This window comes from Falco peregrinus, chromosome 12 (genome assembly GCF_023634155.1).
Source record: "Falco peregrinus isolate bFalPer1 chromosome 12, bFalPer1.pri, whole genome shotgun sequence".
Taxonomy (NCBI): domain Eukaryota; kingdom Metazoa; phylum Chordata; class Aves; order Falconiformes; family Falconidae; genus Falco; species Falco peregrinus.
In genome coordinates, this window is record NC_073732.1 from 3591755 (window position 1) to 3612020 (window position 20266).

General features: G+C 42.4%; 1 protein-coding gene across 7 annotated transcripts in view; it reads left to right on the plus strand.

Annotated features, from left to right (window-relative positions):
- Positions 1 to 20266, plus strand: part of DGKD (diacylglycerol kinase delta) — a 62478-nt gene that overhangs the window by 19756 nt on the left and 22456 nt on the right. For 5 of the 7 annotated variants that reach the window (XR_008749386.1, XM_055817106.1, XM_055817108.1 and 2 more), the window contains exons 4-11: positions 12086 to 12190; positions 13037 to 13169; positions 14043 to 14149; positions 14706 to 14831; positions 15908 to 16010; positions 16530 to 16692; positions 18754 to 18862; positions 19617 to 19756. Coding sequence is in view for 6 of the 7 variants with exons in the window: in XM_055817106.1 (XP_055673081.1) it covers positions 12086 to 12190; positions 13037 to 13169; positions 14043 to 14149; positions 14706 to 14831; positions 15908 to 16010; positions 16530 to 16692; positions 18754 to 18862; positions 19617 to 19756 (986 nt within the window). In the remaining variant the exon portion in view is untranslated. Of the gene's footprint in view, positions 1 to 1477; positions 1724 to 2044; positions 2177 to 12085; positions 12191 to 13036; positions 13170 to 14042; positions 14150 to 14705; positions 14832 to 15907; positions 16011 to 16529; positions 16693 to 18753; positions 18863 to 19616; positions 19757 to 20266 lie in introns of those variants that run through there. The other 2 variants (XM_027779576.2, XM_055817111.1) reach the window with 2 other exon arrangements.

Here is a 20266-nt window from a genome sequence, read left to right on the forward strand (position 1 = left end):
TTCTTCTGGGATGTCTGGACTGTAAGTGGCTGGTTCTTTCCATGTATGGTCCCTTCATGCCCGGCGTATAGATACATCTCTCACCAGTGGATTGGCCGAGGGCTGCTGTCTTTCACGAGGCTTTAGGGAGGATCTGCTGCGGTACAAACTCAATGATAACCATGTTGTCCTGGTAGTTCAGACCCATTTCATTAAAAGAGAGTGGACAACTTCCAGCCTGGATTCTTGCCATCACTGTGTGCCTACGTTTGTCCTCCTTAGGAAATAGAGATCAGCAGCATTGTATGGGTGAGGTCAAAGCCTAACCCTGATGTCTGAGCAGAGCTTTCCCAGCCATACCCTCATAACCTTTTGTGATTTCTGAAAAGCAGATGATTTGGGACCACGCTGGGTGCATTGGGTCTTCCCACTGAGACTTCAGCTGTTTCCATGAATGATTTTTTCTTGGACAGTACAATGTCACGGTAACTTGATTTGTTGATGTTCCTGCCTAATGCATTAGTCTGCAGTTGCTTCAGGAGCATTCAAACAAAATACACGATGCAGATGAGATCCATGCTTTGAACCTGGAATAGTTCTTTTCTCTAGATCATGCCAGGAAGCCTGGGTTTTGGAGGTACTTCTCTCAAAATTATTGCTTTACCTGTGTCATGGACCTGAACCATCCGGCATGCCCGTTCTCCCCTATGAAACCTGTAAGGTTTGGGTGGGGGCATACCAGTCGCTCTATTGTCTGTTGCTCACGCCACCACAGCGATCCTCTCGAGAGTCTCTGAAAGGACTTTGGGTCATCTCCTTAGGCCCATTTTTTTGAATGTTTGTGTGATGACCAAATTCTTACTTCTCAGTTTGGTGTATTGGCTGAAGATCTGCGCTCTTCTAGAAGCTGCCAACTGAATTAAGCCTGCAGCCTTCAATGCAATTGTCACAGCTGGTGGAGTGAGTCCTTCTCACTTCATTGACCCTTTCCTGACTTCTGCAGGACTTGTGTAAAGCTAAAGGGGAGAAAAAAAATCTAAAATAGTGTTCTTTAACAGTAAAAAAACCATCTGTCATCAACAGGAGAAGGTTTAGGAAGGACATGAGCTCTTTGCAGGTGTGTATTTTGTGTTTTGGTATGATTCTCACATGGTGTTCTTGTAAATGTTTTCCAGTTATTGCTAGCAAATGGTGGTGTGGTGGTGTGGACTTTCACCCTCATTCACATAATATGAATTACAACATTCACTTCCCATTGCATCTTACTCAGAGCTTTGAGATTCACATAGGAGAAAGCTCCTCTCTGTAGAGAGAGATGCGTGTAGTTTGATTTCTTCTTTCTGATGCTTTAATCAGAGCATGTTGTTGGGAGCCAAGAGCCATGCTGTTGACCCCTCCTCCGTAGTTAAAGGCTCTTCACTGGAAGAGGTGGAGCTTGAACTCCTGAGCTCCTGTAAAGCCTTTTCTGTTGGGAAGTACCTCTCAGCTCAGTCGCAGACAGGAAACAGCATATTATTGCAGTCAGCGCCTGCCTCTCCACTTCACTGCCGTCAGAAGGAAACTTATCCCAGCTCCTCCTTAAGCAGACAACTAATCAGCTTGTGGCAAGTGGAACATAGCTCAAAAAGACTGACCACAGAGGAGACTAATCCTATTAATCGCATGTCAAGCAATCTGTTTAGGTTTTTTTCTGAGGGAGTAGGCTGCTCTGGACACTAGTTTAGAGGAAGATTGAACATGAAAGGTAAGAGCAGGAGTCAGAGTTTTCTGGACTGAGCATTGAGAAACATGGCACCCGTGTCAGCATAACAGATCATCAGGAGCTCAGGTTCTTCGGAATAAGTTTGCTATAAGCTCTTACGGTTCAGATGTTCGCTCCTGTGTGGATATATGTAGAGGAGTTCTGCAGAACTGGGGTAAAGGGAAATGTGCTGTGGTGCTGTTGGAAATGCTGCGCCCATCAGTTAAGAAATACTATTTATTAACTGATGATTCACCCTGACCAAAGTTACGGGAGAGAGGAAGTATTGAGATTAGTGTAATACCTCTCTTTCAGAGCACTTGCATGACAACATGAGGCGACAATGGTTGTGGTAGGTTGAGGAACAGGGAATTTGCTGGTGCTCCTGAATGAGAGCATGCTGTCATCTCTGAGAAGCAGTGTGGATGTCATTCTCCAGCTGTACAGAAGCCTGAGGTGTGCTACAATTTTTTGTTATCACAGCCTTGTTACTTAATACTGACTTTATACAGCAGCAAAGATGCCGGTTTCTGTCTTGTGAAGTTTTATGTGACACTCTGATCTCCTTCAGACTCTGTATTTTTACTTTATTGTCCCAGGGCTTGTTGATGCTGTGGAGAAATAGCATGAATCTTTGTTTTGGAGTAATTAACCTTTCCTAAAACCAGGGCAAAGTGTTTGAACTTTAACAAAAGATAAAAGTGCTGAGGGTGCTTCCTGATGGGGAGAGTATGTTGTTGATGTCTGCAAATTCATTTCACAATGAAGTGAAAGTGCCTTTGCCTCTTCTGTGATTTTGTGTCAAGTAGAATTGTGTTAGTGCTTTTAAGTGAAAATGTATCCTTTTTAGCAGCGAGTGCAGTCTTCTCTGAAGAGTTTGGTTTTGAAAGAGTGACCAGAGCTGCTGAAGCTACGTTTCAGGCAAAAAGTCTGCCGCTTGTGTCTAGCGCAGGAGCTGTGTGCCTGTAAGGCATTGTTGAAACAAGAGGAACCCAGATCAGAGGTTATTTGTGCTCGTTTGAAATACAAGCTTTGAGAAAGAGCATGTGACTTATTTTTATGAGGAGAAAGAATATAAGAACTTTTGTTACAGGCTGTTTGCGGAAAGTCAGGCTTGGACTTCAAGCTTGGGCTGATAAGCGATCAGGGAAATCTGCATGGTTTGACACTTGCACAGATTCTCCAAACTGCCCCGTGTGTTCTCAACCCTTTGAAAAGGTGGGCTTGAATGTATGCGGCAGGGAGTCACTGGGATTCCTGTGAGGGAGGGGATCTCCCTCCCCACCTTCCTCCGCATGGGGGTGAGGGACCCAGAGGGAAGACATCAGCTGTCAGAAGTGGGCAAAAAGACCTACTAGTCTGGGGGCGTAGTTACACAGAGGAGTCAGTCACCAAGTGAGCTCGTTCTTCACCTTGCTCCTTTGGACACAGGCATGGATTGCCTTGTTAAGGTTTGGAGGAGGGAAAGAGCAGAAAAGAGGGACTCATGAAAGGGATGGTGATTTCCCTCCTTTTTAAACTCTCTTCTCCAAATTGACAAAATTAGAGTGCACATTGGGAAGTCAGGCTTTACTGGGGGTTGTTGTCTCTTCCACACCCATGTGTGTACACATTTAGGAATTGTACACTCTCTGCTTGTGCTCTTACTCTGTTTATATTGGCAGCTGTCAGAATTTCCTTTATAAGCAAGCAAAAATACGAGTAGAGCCATGAATTGCCATGTCCAGGATCGCTCTGCTGTTTTTCCCCCCGCCCTTCATTAAGCGCAGCTCGGTCCCCATTTCCTGTCAGAACCGCTGCAGTTTCAAAATACTTTGCTATTTTAGTAGTTTGTAATCCAGACTTCACTGCAGTTTTTTCATCTTGAGAAAAGGCCCTTTGGTAAACAGACCATTCTGAGTCAGTGTTAGTGAAGATAGTCATTTTAAAACCCTTTCGTGTCAAGTATTTTTAGGACTCTTAATGCAGCCTCCTGAGCTGGTCATTAGCGTGCTTGCACAAAAGAAGGAAAAATCCGGAGCAAAACCATCTAAGAGAGGATAAATATGGAAGAAGAGTTAGTGAGTCTGGAAGAAGTTGCTGTGGGTGGAGAGATCTGGCGATTGCTACTGTACTTTACAGAATGACCCCAAAACATGCTAGGAGTTTTTGAGAAAGATGAAGCTACTGTAAAGGAAGGAGGTCAGGCTGAGCTTTATGTATTTTACTGTGGGACAGGCTAGATAGAGAGCTGGAAAGTGAAGGCAGCTGTTTGTGACGAGCTTTTGTTTCTCTAGAAGGAAGTTTACTGCTTTGAAATTAGTGTCTGTTGCTGCCCTTGTGCCTGAACACTAGGAGCTTTTGTTTGATAATCTCTTTGCTCTTGGTAACCTTTGTGCTGTATTGGTGTTTTATCTACCTTCCTGAGCAAGACTGCAGATTCCAGTGTCCTCTACCCCTTCCAGGTGAGGACACGAAGGTGGAACAACCTGTGGTAAACAGGAGGTCATTTGAGAATGTGATGGGTTTAGTTTTACGTGGAAGCTGCTCTGGAAAAAAAAAAAAAAGACTTTATCTCTACTCTGGTCATTTTGACAGGCAGGGAGAGGCTTGGTAATGTTGTTTGCAGAAATGAGGTCTCTCTACTTGCGGTGCTTGTGGTGCATGAAACGGGACTTGTCTGCCTGGTGACCCAGTGTGGAAAGCTACTGGGTTCATCAAGCTGTTGAAAGCTATTTATTTCTTGTAGTGCTAGCTACCAGCCTCTTTTCAACAGGGCTGGGGTTAGGGGGCTGTGAGGAGCTGTTACCAACAATAAGCTGTCAGTAACAGGTCATTTTCCTACCGTGGACAAGGTCTTTTATTGCTCAGTCCTGTGATTTATTAGCTGCTAGCCTTGATGTGTATGAGCCCACTGAGACGGCAGTTCTACCACTGGGGAACATTGACCTGCCCCTCTGCTCTTCATGGTTTTGCTTCTGTTTGAGTGGGTAGCAAGGTTTCTCTGAAGTATCCTTTGCCTTCCCAGATGTGCTGCCCTTTCTGAACAGGGTAGTTCTGTTTGGGAACTCCTTTCCTTGGAAAACAGATGAAGAAGGGATGTGTGTGTGCATCTGCTGTGTGAAGGGGAGGGTGGGTGGGTAACAGAGCTGTGCTGAGATGCACTGGCACTTGGCATGGCAGCCCTGTTGGTTCCTGTTCAGTGCTGTGCCATCCGTGCAGATCTCCAGTGATTAATATGCACAAATTACCAGGATTGTCTGCGTTTCTTACCTGCTAACAGTGGCAAAGACCTTGCATACTTTAGGTTTTGACATCTGTTAAGTGGCTGCAAAAGTCCTAAAATTCTCTCCTTGTCTGTGCTCCTCATACCAATTGCCAAGAACAGGAATGTGCCTTGTTTAGAAACAAGAGTTTCCAGAAGCATGTAGGAATGTGACCCTGGTATGAGAGATGATAATTTTCCCAGGGAACGCTCTGTCTGGTCTGCTTTTCTGCTGCAGCATTGGGGAAGATAGGGACTAGGAGAAAGCACAGATGGGGGGTCAGCATGAGTTGAGCTTGATCTTGCGGGTACGGCATAGCGGCAGTAAGTGCCAATGACAGTGCTCAGAGAAGATGCGCTTGTTATGTGCAACTCCCGGCAGACAAGGTACATATTGCAAGATGAATGAACCTAATAATGTAAAAATGGTCCTAAGGAGACCACACCATGTGCTGTACCTATTTTCCTATGGAAATTCGCTGTCCTGGATTTTACAGATTGAAAATCAAGGTGAAACAGCCATGTGGAAGTTGGGGGCAAGATAACCCAGTATAGTGTAAACAGAGATTTGGGCATGTAAGGCTTTGAGGAAGATCCTGTTATTGCTATTTTTTAAAAAAGGCAGAATTTGACACAGCTATAAGAACATTAATGATATGTTTTATTTGGTGGAAATTAGAGTTTTCATAGGTGGTAGGTGGTCATTTATAGCAGGGAATAAAAAATCTTGCATTATAAAAATAAATACAAAATTGGTGCATTTCCCCAGTGTCATATGAAAAAGTTCTTTTTTCTTTCACCTTCAGGGTAGCATCAGGTTTTGAGGAAAGAGAATTGGTGCAATTCTAGAGAGCTCTGACTGACTTCTGCAGTGGGTTAACAGGACTGAATTTGCTGGCAAAACTGAGTGAAAGCTGAGTTGATGATCAGAAGAGGGATGTTGCCTGTGGAGGAAGGCAAGCCTCGGTCCCCCATGAGTCTAAGCATTGATACTTGTATTATTTCGCTCTTCCAAACTATAGAGACTTATTAAAATTATGCTGTCTTGCTGTCTAAGGCTTTGCTGGCCTGATGCTCAGCTCCAGAATGTTTCACAAACTGACTTCAATGAGACAGGCTTTTAAGACTGGTTTGAGTCTGAAACTCATACTTTCATTTTCCTTTACTCTCCCTTCTTTTTGACATTGCGCATTTGCTGAGGGAGTAGCACTGGCTTGATCCACACTTGGTCCATTTTGCCCTCTGTGAGGTCAGCAGTAGTGTTTGAAACATACAGTGACTTTGCTGGTTTGTGAATCTTGCTGATCAGCACAGGCAAGGCGTGTTAACATATAGCAGTGTTTATTTCTCTACTGCTGTTGCTGGAACAGGAGCTGAAGGGGATAAAATGGCTGGGTCCTCATTGCAATCTCACCCAATTTTCCTTCTGAGTTTTTGGGTTCATAGGATACAAAGAGCTTATTCCACTATACAAAAGCAGACTTAGCAGTTAACTACAGATGGTGGACGTTTTCCCTGCCTTTGCCATATGTGATCAAGCTGAAGTTTTTGCCTGCCCTAGCACTGTTCTTGCAGCTATTTTAATTTTTTTCTAGCTGCAGTTCTCAGGTCTTTTGAGCTCCAGAAATTCCTGTTGTCGTACCCAAATCATCAACTGTTTGGGATAATCCAGGATCTCTTTGGGGAATTTATGGCTAGCACCTTTGAACATAAGACTGTAACTGAACAGGATGTGAGTAAAAGGAAGCAGTTGAATGAGCAGGTGTTCTCATAGACCCACTTTTGGCCACTCTGAAAAATGTATCACATCAGAAAAACTATATTTAGCAAAGTTGTATGCCCCCCTGCCCCCCCCCGCCCCTTCCCCCAGAGCATTTCTTCAGCCAGCTCCATGATTGGGCCAGTATGATCTTAACTTGTTTTGCCGTCTTTTGTGGTCACTGAGATAACAAACAGTTCCAATACATGTTTGGCCAGACTGTCAGTTTTTTGCTGAGAAGTTTCTGGGCAGCCAGAAAATGCTGAAAGAGGAAGTGAGCAGAGATGATAAAGTTGTCTTTGATGGCAGCAAGACCAGAGAATGAAGTTTATGCTCCTGCTGTTGGGCGGAGGAAGGTTGCTCAGTACAGCAAAACACCAAAGGGTGAAGTATAGCAGATACCAATTTAAAATTTGGTCTAATAGAGGGAGTCTGTTTTGGATCGCCTTTCTAATCCAATTATTCACAGCTGTTCATTGGGGAAGGACATCCAGGGACATGCAGTCCATTTTTAGAATGTGAAATGGGAAATTTTCTTTGGTTGGCTCTGTTGTATGCCAGCTGGCCTGATCCAAAATGTCAGTAAATGTGTTAGTTTTGGACAGGGGAGTGTGGGTCAACATGAGGGGTGGGGTTAACAACTGGTAAGAGGGCATGTGCTGTGTGAGGAAGAGATGGAGGAGATGAAGGAAGGTTTTGGAGAAGTGTCAAGGGAGCAGCAGTATTTGCACAAGACAGCCAGTGAAGGCATGGGTTTTTTTCAGATTTAGATTTTTTTAGATTTAGAGTGAGCAAGCTTGAAAACTGAGAGTTTCTCTAATAGGCTTGAGATTTGTATAAAGGGCACAGAGCTTTGCAAGGGGTGACCTGGTGGGTAGTTGACTGTCACCATAATTCTTGCAAAATAAATTTCTGGGGTTTCACATGCAGTGAGGAGTTTGTAAATTAAGCCATGTCCTGATTTGAAATGTCTTTAAGCCTTCCTGCCATTCCCATCTGTCCTAATGGCTCTTCAGGACTGATTAGAGGGATTGGCAGCTTTTTTTCCCCGTGACTGTTGAGCTCTTTTGCTGGTCGGTGTTAGGTCTCAATAAAGTCACCATGTGGTGAGCTTTGGGCACAGGGGTATCTGGGCATCCAGTTCCTACTAAGCAGTGAAATCTAAGCAACCACATCCAAAAGTTCAATAGCATTTAAGATCAAAAAAGTATGTTATTTTTTAATATTCCCTTTTTAGGAAGAACAAGCACTTTTAATTTACGTAATTGCTCATATCTAGATAAAAGTCTGAGCTGTTTCAGGGCAGGAACACTCAGACTTCTGCCAATCTCCAAACAGGCCAAAAATGTATGAGATTATAAATAAATCTTAAAACTTTTTATTGTGTTTTTTTAAACTCCTAGCAAAGCAGCCTCCATCCTAACTCAAAAGCAATCAGATCGTTGTTTTTGTGCTCTCCGTTTATATGAGAACAAGAGGTCACTGGATGACATTACTGCTTTGTAAATTTAGAACAAATAAAAGGAAATGCTACTTCACCTAGTGCGTCGTCATCCTGTGGAATATACTGTTCCAGGATGTTAGTCAAAAGCCGTAGCCGGAACATAAAAAAATAGCTAGACCATGCTCGTTTCTAGCTACGTTTGCCAACAGGGATAACCAAGCCTCATGTTCCAGAGCATCGGCTCATTGTGCCTGTAGCTGAGAGCAAACACCCTGCGCTCCCTGGCTGGGAAAGGACAGCTTTTCAGGGGGAAGATTGCTGTGGCTTCTTTTGGAGATGACAAGAATTACTTTTTGTTTGGTGCGAGACATTAGATTGATCCTCAGTCTCATCTAGACAGCGTGATGTATGCAATACCCTTTCTCCCTCTGTTAGCATCCTGCAACAGGTGGATGGCTGGAATTGAGATTACCGGCTCAAATAGGAGGAGGTGCAAGTGGTGGGATGAGTGGTTTTGTTTCCCTGTGAGTGAGAGCACGTTTCTGTTCATCCAAGCTCTGCTCTTGTTCAGGAGCAGTGTCGTGGCATGCCTGTTGCACATCAGCCCGCACAGGCAGAGCCCAGCGGCAGCCTGCAGTGCAGGGAGAGCAGCAGTGTCTGAGGCTCGCCAGGTACCGGCGTGAGGCTCTGTGACAGGCGAGAACAGTTGAACCATTCCACAAAGGAAGTGTCACTGTTAACCTGTTTCTGGATTCCTAATTATCCTCATTAAAATGTTCAACTGTAACACCACTGCATGTTTAATCAGAAAAACAGGTTTGTGTGGTTTCTTAATTTCCCCAAAGAATTGTTATACTAGTTAACATTAAAATCTTATCTGTCCTTCACAGTGAAGCCTGAATTGACCAAATTTCTCCTCCTTGGACTAGGAGTGAGGTTTGAGATTGTCATCTTTTCTTTCCCATCTCTGATGATACCAGTAAATCCCAATGCAGATGTTGCTTTAGAACTGACTCATGGGGAATGCTCTTCAGAGATTTATCTTGCACGAAGTTACGTTTTATTTGCAGTTTTGTAGTTACACAATACACCCTTTCTTTTAATTCCATGACTCACTCTGAATAATTTAAAGTATAAGTCTTCTTGATCTCTTTATTTGTCCTCTTGTCTTATAAACTTTAACTTTGTTCTTTGAACAGAGGATGGTCCAACACTGAATGTGGGGATTTTTAAGATGATGCAGCAGGTGACTTAAGGAGCAGTTAGTGAATTTCTATATTGGACAGTCTCTCCGGTGATCCAGCAAATCAGTAGCCTCAGAAATGAATTTTTACCAAAGGAGTTGTCTGCATTTCCTTATTTTGTGCCAGTATTTTAGATTTCATGTCTTCCAAGGCGATTTAAAAAATGATACTATGTATTTTGCATTTGCCTTCCCCCCCCCCCCCTTTTTTTTTAACCAAAAAAGAAGAATAGGAAGAGGGACAGCACTGAATAGGAGTGTTCTGAAACAGGATCGTGATTATAATAAATCAATTTTACCAACTGTTTTAAATTAATTTTTCCCCGCTGGCCAAGAGCGTGCCAGTGGCTTGTTGGTGGTTACTTAGGAAAAGCTGGTTTTAAAGTGATGAAAGGTCCTTGGGTGCTTTGTCCAAGGATGTTTGGACTTTACATAGGGTACTGTTGTACATATGCAATTACAGATGTTCTTGGCTTTGCTGCCTGAATAAAGTGAGGTCATGTGATGTCTGAACAAATTATTTTAACTTGGTTTTACTTCCAGGGAAAAAGCTGCTTCTTCCTCTTAGCAGGACTTCAGAGATGCTGCTCGTTTTTCTCTTAACCACGCTGATTTTTTGCAGTAGTGTTTCAAGTTCCATAAAATGTTTCTCTGAGGTAGCCATTCTTACATAGCAGAGTTTTTAATGGAAACACAGTTAACTGCCCTCTTTTCCACTTTCCCAAGGAAAAAGAAAGATTCCTGTGATTACCTTCTTTGGGAATAAATTTTATCAGAGCTGAAACTGTTCAAAGGAAAAGTCAGGGAAGAGGGAAGGAGTTCTTCAAAGTTTTATTTTTAGAAAATTGTAAATATTTATGTCTTTGCTTAATTGTTTGCTTACAGTTGATACGGATCAGGTCATTTTGTCCAAGATAGAATGCTCCATGCCAAAACTTTGTGTCTAATATGAATGGCCGGTCCTTGCCTTAAAAAGGTATTTAGCTCCATTCATTGCCTACATAATGTGTCCATAGCACCCTTTTCTAGGTCTTGGTAATTATTGCAGGTGGATGCTGCAATCTATCCTATGAAAAGAAATATATTTTGAAAATTGAAGAGCTTAAAATAAAGCAGAAATTTACAGGTGTATCTTTTTTGTTGACATTATATACACATTTCTCCGTGGATGCTCTGAGGCACTTCAACATCAGCTAAAAGTTTGATGTTCAACTTCAGAGGTTTTTATTTTTAATCTGTTTTCTAAATGATAATGAGAGAAGTGAGAAACGGACTGGGAAATGCTAATTAACAGGGGTCATGTGTTGGGGTGATGTGTGTGGGTTTTTTAGTGTTCATTAATAAAACTGTGTTTGCATGCTGGCCGGAGTCACACAGACCGCATCAACCTGACACAATCCCAGTTCCTTTTCATCCATTATTTCCGATGTTAGGGTACAATTTGCTGGAAAAGCAGATGATGTAGACAGTTTGTTTCATGTACAAAATGTAGAGGGGTGCAGGAGAGTCTGGGCTGCTGCAATTTTTTAGAGTTGACGTAAAGGGGAACGTTTCGATTTTTGTTAATGGTGCTCAACTGTAATGCAGCTTTTCTTACATCCAGGTCTTGCAAACACTTAAGCATTGGTCTAATTTAAGAAGTTAGTTTGATGGAAATAGAGATAGGCACAAAGAGACAGCGTTAGTGAGATAACTGCAGTGTGGGGAAGAAAGACTTTTGTCTTGAGAAGAATAAATGTTGATTTATAGTCAAGTCTGGACCCCAGCTGGATGGGAAGCCTTGCGCACAGCAGGTAAGGCCCTCTGAAGAGCTGGGAGCTTTCATTTCTCTCTGCTGCCTCCAGCTGCCCAAAGGAGAGAGCAGTGGTGGGAGGTGTGCAGGGACCTGCCTGCCTTCCTGGGCAGAGGGGAGCCTCTGCCACTCTGCGGCTTCTACCGGTTTGTTAAAACATTGAGCTGTTCATTTAACACAGGGCAGCTAATGCATGGGAATTAGCCCATGCTAGAAACACACTCGAGGGACAGTATTTTTAGAGGGAGGCAAACTCACCGCAGCCTCAAGCTGCTAGCGGAACATTTGTTGGAATATCTCTCATGTAATAAACAGAACGAGGCCTCAGGAAACATGAGGGTTCAAAATACAGTGATTTCTCTTCTGGATTGCTTATTTTGTTTGATTTCTCCCCTCCCCCCCTCCCCACTTGTCATGACTCTTAACCAGATTTTTAGTATGATGTTACAGAGTATGTTATCTAATTCATTAATTGCTAAAAACTGATATATTATGTTGTTAACAAAATGTTTTAATGGTGTTGCCAGTTTAAAAAGTCATTAAGTACTTCAAAAAACTTATGCAAGGTCTGCACGTGTAATATATTCACTCCCACTGCCCTGTGCTTGATTTGTGTTGTGCTGTTATTTGGGGGTGAGAGATTTCTTTACTCGATTCAATACAGGGAATGACAGCTGTCTGTGGTTCTGCACATTTGTGAAGGAATTAGGGTATGTTACAGTGGAAGAGAAATATGGTTGAAAGGTACAAATAACCTCTGCTCTGTTGTGCAGCTCATTGCCTCTGAAAATAGCTTCAATAAACTATACTAGTGATAACGTGTTCTCTGTTCTGTCACTGACATGCCCAGAATACACACTATTAATTTTCTCTCACTCTTCAGATTATCACTCCATGTCGGAAGCTCATCCTTTGTGCTGATAACAGAAAAGAGATGGAAGATTGGATTGCAGCGCTGAAGACTGTACAAAACCGTGAACATTTTGAGGTAATAGGAAAATGTGTTCCTTTGCACTCTGTGTCTCGTATTCTAAATAACAGCTTGTTTTGAGATTGGAGTCAGCTTCCAGTTAACTTAATAGAAGTTGGTTTTATTGACTGTAATGGGCATGGCGTTAAGCTTTCTGTAAAATCTATCCCGGATTCACTGAAGTAATTCTCCAAAGAATGCTTGTGGCTTTGTATACTCTCCCTTGGTAACTGTGAGAGCACTTCTCAGAGTATGGGTAGGTTGTGAAACACATTTTGCCCATTGTCTTTCTACTCTTCAGTTACCCTCCTTGTCCTAATTCATGTCTTGCTTGGTCAGTATTTTGCTTACTTCAGTGCATCTGTTTGCTTTCTGGGGCTGTAGTTAGACCAGCACTGCCACCAAAAGGAGCTGTCTTTTGTTTTCCCTACTGTGATGCTTGTCTCCCTGTTGTCTCCTCCCTTATGCTGGCACAAGCATTCCTCTGCCACACAATAAACCAGGTCAAGGGAATTGATCTGGCTGAAAACTTAATCCAACAAAAAAAAAAACAGGGAAGGGAAGGATCAACTCCACAGCTGATAACTTCTCTGGTTCATTTCACTACGCTCATTTGTAGCGAGACAAGGATGGGAGGTGGGACAGGAGCAGGAGTGAAGGTGTGGCTTCTTCAAGTAGTCTCTTCTGGCTTAAAGACCTTCTTGAGCTGCAGGTAGTGTGTATAAAGTGTACGCGGCCTACTCTTCCCTAGCAGAGGTTTTCTGTTTCTGCCTTTCCTGACTGCTATGTGCAAGTCTTTGTTTTAAGGAAAGAAAGTTGTGTTGTTCCACTTTAGACTTTGCTGTAATACATTTATTTTGCTAGTCTACCCAGTACAGCATGGACCATTTCTCAGGGATGCATAACTGGTACGCCTGCTCACATGCTCGGCCAACGTACTGCAATGTGTGTCGGGAGGCATTATCTGGAGTCACGTCGCATGGGCTCTCATGTGAAGGTAAACGTGCTCTCTTGTCTCCGGTTTGGGGAGTGCCATCTTCATAGCTCAGTGCCATGTTCCAGAGATAACTGAAGAGGAATGTTAACAGTCTACAAAAAGATGTAGAAAAATGCTGCATAGTACACTGGATAGAGATACAGGCTGTGTATGAGACTGAAGGTCTTTTCTGGGCCTTATGCTGAAACCCTTTGCTGCTGAATCCCTCTGGCTTCACAGAGAATTTTCCTGCAGAAGTCAAGATCAGGGTCTAGGCATTTTGTAAAAGGATAATGGCTGCAATGATGTTTTCATGCTGGTTTTAGTGTTGGACCTGAGAGTAATATAGCTGATATTTTTTTTTTCCCCATTTACACAAATACTGCCATCCCTTAATTAAATTATGCTTCTGAAGGGAACAGATACGTACTTCTGAGGTATCAGATGAAGAGTCATAAGAATACTCTTTTTCATGAGAATAATCATATTTTTAAGAACATCCTTGTTAAGCATTTGAATGCCGGGAGGTTATTCTTTTCCAGCTTTGGCATAGCAGACGTGCTCATACTTCTAGCGTGAATGAGGTTACACCCACACTGTGTAAAAGGATGCAGGCGTGTATGACTCTGTAAATCATGTCAAAGTTAACAAGGTGATAACTAAGCTTTGTACAAGCAACTGGCAAAACTGACAAGGCAAGAATTAATAGCTAGCTCATCTTACTTGGTACGCTTAGAGCTGATAGTTTTGGCAGTGCTAACAAGGGTAGTGTGTGCCCATGCTTTCTTCTGGAGCCAAATATGGTCACTTGGGAAAGCTTTTGCACACACTGCCACATTTTGCGTTCTGAGGCATAAAATCACAGGATTAATATAGTCTTCTTTTCCTCTGCAGTGTGCAAGTTTAAAGCCCACAAGCGATGTGCTGTGCGAGCAACCAATAATTGCAAGTGGACAACTCTGGCCTCTATTGGGAAGGATATCATTGAGGATGAAGATGGGGTAGGCGTTAGTCTTAGTTCTTTTACCCTTTTCTTGATGGAAACACTGGCATGCGCTCTACAGCTTTCTTCACTGTACAAATAACAGATTCTGCCTTTACGTGTTAGTGATGTGGAAAAGACCTTTACTGTCAGAGCATGAGATTCTGTGTGAAAAGTCCAACCAGGGTAGTGAGGACTCCTTAATAGGAAGAGATTCCTGCTATGGACTGGGGGAGTTGAGGCTAGAAAATTGGAGGCATGGGGAACCTAATCTGAGTTTTCACAGAAAAAAAGATGAATGAGTGGTTGGAACAGTACCTTAGCATATGGGATGTCTGATGTAGGTCAGTGTTTCCTGGGTAGCCTGGGGTGAGTCACCTGGTCTCTTTGTGCTTGAGCATGACACAAAATGCTGAAAGAGGTTGTCAAGTGTTTTCTAGAAATTGCCTTTGCTGTCCTTAAACAGTGCGTATAAAGACTCGCCTGTCTCTGTCTCTGTGCCATAGTGCATCCTGTGCCCTTAAGCTGTTCTCTGGAAAGTCCATGTTGCCTCTCTCCCTCTGTACCATTTGCAGATCTCGATGCCACATCAGTGGTTGGAAGGAAACCTGCCCGTGAGTGCCAAATGCACTGTGTGTGATAAAACCTGTGGCAGTGTCCTACGTTTGCAAGACTGGCGCTGCCTTTGGTGCAAAGCCATGGTAAGTTGAATAAACATGATAATTTCAGTAAAAGGATAGTCTTTGATCAGCTCTGTGGTGTGTTCTTTTAATGACATTTACTTAAAATGAAATCTCTTAATGTGCTGCCAGTATTTGCTGTGAAGGACTTTATTGTTCTTTCTCCAGTTGATAAACAGCTTGCAAGAGATAGAAATTTAAATCTGTGCTGAAAAGTATCACTGTGATGCATAAAATTAAGACTTGAAATAAGAATCTGACTTATCTGCAAGCTTATTTTCTTTTGATAGCGAGCTTTTATAGAAGAATCTAATTACACTAGATATGAATCAGTGCCCCAGGCATGGGAGATGTTGGGTTTTAAGGAGCTGTTATTTGTAATTTCTACAAGCTGAAAACGTAGAACAGAAAAGAAGAAAGAATACTGAGCTATTTTAATAATAGCAATTTCCCTTGCCATTGCAATAGGTTTCTCTTGCCTAACCACTGTAGTGATGCAGATCTTGCTATGTTTCCAGTTGTCTATAATATTAATAAGAGAAGTATCACGAAATATGTGTTTATAATGTGGGGGGCAGGGGCCCAAACCCCAAGCAAACCCTCTACCTTGCAGTCTTCGTGTACTAGAAATAATTGAAGCGCCCTACTCTACTTTGTATTTCCTTTTTTGGGTGGCTTTAGTAATCCCTTCTCTTACCTCTTACGTCCCTCCTGTCTTCCTGCTTTGTTTTTTGCTTTCTTGTTTTCTTGAATTCCCAGCTTTTTCTTCTGTTGCTACTTCTGATCTCTCAACTGAGGCTAGGATTTTGAAAGCAGGATGCTTGAAGGCGCTTAAAGCCCAGAATCTCTTACCTGGTCCTCTCAGCACTCAAAGTGCTAGTCTTATAAATTCAAATGGCAGAAAAATTACACACTAAAGGGAAGAGGAGAATTAGTAGAAGACTGATTAGATCATTCATAAAATAACTGTATTGATTGACATTTCCTTGGATTTGCCCCCTCTTCCTTTCTTACTCTTCCTTTACAACTTCTTGTTGTTGTGTCTTCAGGCCCAAAAGAGTCTGAATGATTGATTATATTTTTGGTGGTATTTTCAGGTACACACAGCATGTAAAGAGTTGTTGCCAAACAAGTGCCCTCTTGGGCTGTGCAAAGTATCTGTCATTCCTCCTACTGCTCTTAACAGCATTGATTCAGATGGTAAGTATGGGCAGTAAGTAGTGCTTTCTTTATCTTCCTCTCATCACGGTCCGTTCAGCTAACACTATTAATGCCAGGCTCTGTCAACTGAAAATTCCGATTTTGGTGTTGCTGAAATTCCAAACTGGAAGACATGGCTGAAGTGTGGCAGTGAATGGTTTGCTTTGCTTTTGCATTTGGTTTATTGCCCTGTAACGTCAGTATTCACTGAGATGTAGCTGTTAAAATTTATTGAGAACAACTATATTGCAGAAGCGGTTTGGGAGGGTTGGAAAAGCTGAAAATTTTGGCATACTGCTAGGAGATAAGTGTGACATTTGGCAGCATGAGGTGTGGTTCGTGCTGGATTCAGGGCTGTGCACATTTGGCGTTTACCCAGTGAGTGCCATAAGCACAAGGAAAGTATTAGCTTCTTCATAGCTGCGCTGGGGTGTGGGGTGTTGGTTTTTTAGCTCACTCTGTCTCCATGCGGCAGCTTCACATCTTGGCTTTTCCTCCCTCTCTCCTTTTCCCCAACAGGTTTCTGGAAAGCTACTTGTCCCCCTTCTTGCACAAGCCCTTTGTTGGTCTTCGTCAACTCAAAAAGTGGAGACAACCAGGGTGTAAAATTTCTGCGAAGATTCAAGCAGCTACTGAATCCAGCGCAGGTCTTTGACCTCATGAATGGAGGACCTCACCTTGGGTAAGCAGATATTCTACGGAAGCACACATTCCTTGCAATACCAGAAAAGTACAAGTGATTTATTTGATTATAAGCTCATCTTCAAATGTAACAAGGACTCTATTCCTCAGAGAAGATTGAAAACGTAGGAAGTTTGAGGGGTTTTCCATTCTCTGTGTTTAGTGTTACTGATTAGCTAAAACAAAAAAATGATGTTGAGAAAGGTTATTATTTCCATTCATTGGTAACAGCAGGATAGCTTGAGGGGTTTTGGGGGAATTCCAGAAACACTCCCCTGAAAGAAGACCAAGCTTGCAACCAGAATAAAACTTGTCAGCAGACAGATTTGTAGCAGGCATCCTGATGAACTGTTAGCTTCAGTTAAAGCGGGTGAACAGACAAACGTCACGGATAGCAAATGAATATTATTGAATGAGATTTATCAAGAAGTCACTTACCTGGGAACTATGTGAAACTTCCATCCCTTAAAGATGTTATGGTGATGTGGGGAAAACATCTCTTAGGAGTGCTTTTGGTAAGCACTGCCCTGGGATCTAGGTGACATTTCAGGCTTATTTACCACTAGAATATCTATGGATTGAAAAAAAACCACAAACAACCAACAGTGAGTGCTGTGGAATAAATTCCTTTAGGGTATTTCTGCAGCTCTGTTTAAAAAAAACACGTTTGGTCTCTAGTTTGCCCCCTTCCAAATGTTTCTCTGTTGCATTGTATTTTGAGTAACTTTTGTCATGAATAGGTGCTTCTTATATAAATAAGAGCCAACACGAGGTAGATCTCCTTCATATTTTTCTAAACGTGACTCAAAGTCTATGGCTAAGACCCGTAGGTGCAGGGTTTTTAAATCTGGGACTGTCCACTCCTAGATGAGTGACCCTTAGGTTCTGCTCTTCTGAGGACTATTGTGGTTTCTTGCCATAGTGCATTGCAAAACTGGCCTTTAGAACTGCAGCATGCTGTCCAGGGGGATGTGTTTGGCTGATAAATAATTTACAGAAAGCTTTTAAAATGAAATATTTTTCTTCTCCTCCTCTGTTGGACTGACTGTAGAGAGGAATTTTGCTTTTAAGCAGGAGAGAAGGGAAGGGAGGGAATCAATTATTTTCTCAAGCTGTGGTACAGACTTCTAAAACAGCTGCTCTCCTATGCTTTCTTAAAAAGGAAATGATGGTACGATGTAAAGGCTGCTTCTTGATAATTTAAATATTCTCAGCTGGTGCCAGTCAAACTGTACCATAAGATGTTGTGATTTCTGATAACCTTTTTTCATGTGTCAACAACACTTGAAGAAATAAGGATTTTCTTGTACTACAGCAAATATTGTTTAGGTAATAATAATAATAAAAAAATTTACGAAACCAATATAAAAGCAGGCAGTAGTTGTGGAAGATGTTCAGTAAGAAGCATGATTTCAAACAGCTTAAGGGGAGGTTGTTTCTAATATTCTGGAAGGGGTGAATAGAGAATTTCACTTGTCTTGCTGGTGAGTTGTTTGCCTGCCTGCAGGACAGACTAGGCGCCAGAGCATTGATTTACGTTGCTTTCCCAGAAGAAGGACAAAGCTTGTGAGGCTTTAAATCCTCTTGCAGTTGTCTGCTTACTGAACAACTGCGTGAAGTTCCCACTCTTCAAGCTTTGCTTTAATTGGTGTGGCCTTGAGCGCGAAGGCAGTGACATCAGAGCGCTCCAGTGACAAAAAACTAGTGTTAGGTTGAACACAGCAATTCCGCAAAAAGGAATTAAATTCAATGGATAATCAGTTATCACATGCCTGTTTCCTCTTCTGTTCAGACAAAAGTGTCCTGCTTTAGTAAAGAAGTATGTCTGGGACATATTTTGGTAGTGAATAGCCATTGTAAATTGCTTAGCTGTATTTATAAGTCCTTACTTATAATCATTTTAATTCATTGTAATCTGACAGTGGCCTGCATTCATTGCAAAATCAGAGCCTACTTTAAGCAAATCTGCCATGTTTATTACCTAGATCGGAAGTGTTTATCATTTCTTTCTGTAACAGCTGATTGTTCTTCCCTCATGCTTTTTTCTCTCCCTTGTCCATAGTTTACGCTTATTCCAGAAATTTGACACTTTCCGGATTCTAGTTTGTGGTGGGGACGGAAGCGTTGGCTGGGTTCTCTCCGAAATTGATAGCCTCAACCTTCACAAGCAGGTACCTGCCCAAACAGCTTGGTTGGATGAAAGAGTGGAGTAATAACAACAGCACGGGTTGACGAGGACTTTCTTTGATCATACAGATGTAGCTTGCCCCAGGACTGAAGCTGCTGAAAGCTTTCCACAGCAGTGTTCTTGCAGCAGTTTTCTGCAAGAAGCAGTACTGGGCTAATTCATTATTCCTATCTCTAGTGTTCCTCCACAGCTCCCTCTGACAAGATCCAGCTTTTGGAGTAGCTCTGAGTTACTCCTGCTCTGTTGCCAGCAGAGACTTATTCTCAGAAAGGGCTGCAGTTAGAAAACTGGGAATTCCGCAAGTTGTGCTCATCATCTGTTCTGTTTAATTCTTGTGCTGTAGTTTCTGAGGCTTGGGATAGACAGAAACCTCACTGGAGTAGAAGCATCATACAGAGTTTAGTTTCCATTTTGTCTTGGAGAGATTGCTGCTAATTTCACAGAAAAAGCAATAGCACCACCTGATGGTTAAATAAATACGTCTGTAGCTGGGATTACTTTTAGCAAGGTGCTCCTTGAGATGGTAGCTGTAATGTGCTCCTCAGTTAACAACTGAAAAGCAAAGGAAGTTTTTCCTTACTTGCATGCTCTTCTGGCTGCTTTCCCCATCGAATTGGTTCCTCCTCTCCCTGGGACTAGATGTTTCTCAATGACTGGTCTGTGTAAGGAATCAGTCTTGTTGTGGCTTGTGTTTTCCCATTTGAATATCAGTTTTGGTTTCCTTTTCTCTGATGCAGTGCCAGCTGGGAGTGCTGCCCTTGGGAACAGGGAATGACCTTGCCCGTGTCTTAGGCTGGGGGTCTGCTTGTGATGATGATACCCAGCTCCCGCAGATCCTGGAGAAGCTGGAGAGGGCCAGTACCAAAATGCTGGACAGGTGAGTAACCATCACTAACATCCTCCCCTGCTCGAGAGCTGGGTGAAATGACCCTTCCAGGTGAACTGGGCAGTTCTGGATTCTGCCCAGCAGCTGAGCTTCTTACTAATGCCAATTAATGTGGGGGTTTTTTGATAATCCTCTGTCACCCTTTAGCAGCAAAAGGTAGCCTGGCTTTCTGTGTCACTGCTGCAGAATAGTAATGAGTGAAATTGTCTGACATCCAGTGTCCTCTCTTGTGTTCCAGAGTTCTCAGCAATTGAATTTTCACCCTTACAGTCATGATTTATTAGTTAAGCTCATTTTTTTTTCTTTGTAAATTTGAACCAATTTATCTTGAGTTTGGCTTAGAAATGAAAGCTGAGTGCAGAAATGGACATCTTTACTTCTAGTATTGAAATCGTCTTTATGTCTTTGTACATTTAAAAATGCTTTTTGTCTTTAGAGTTGCATCTTAGCATCTTTTATACTGAATCAAGTAATGCCCATAGGATTTCTGTGAAAGAGAGG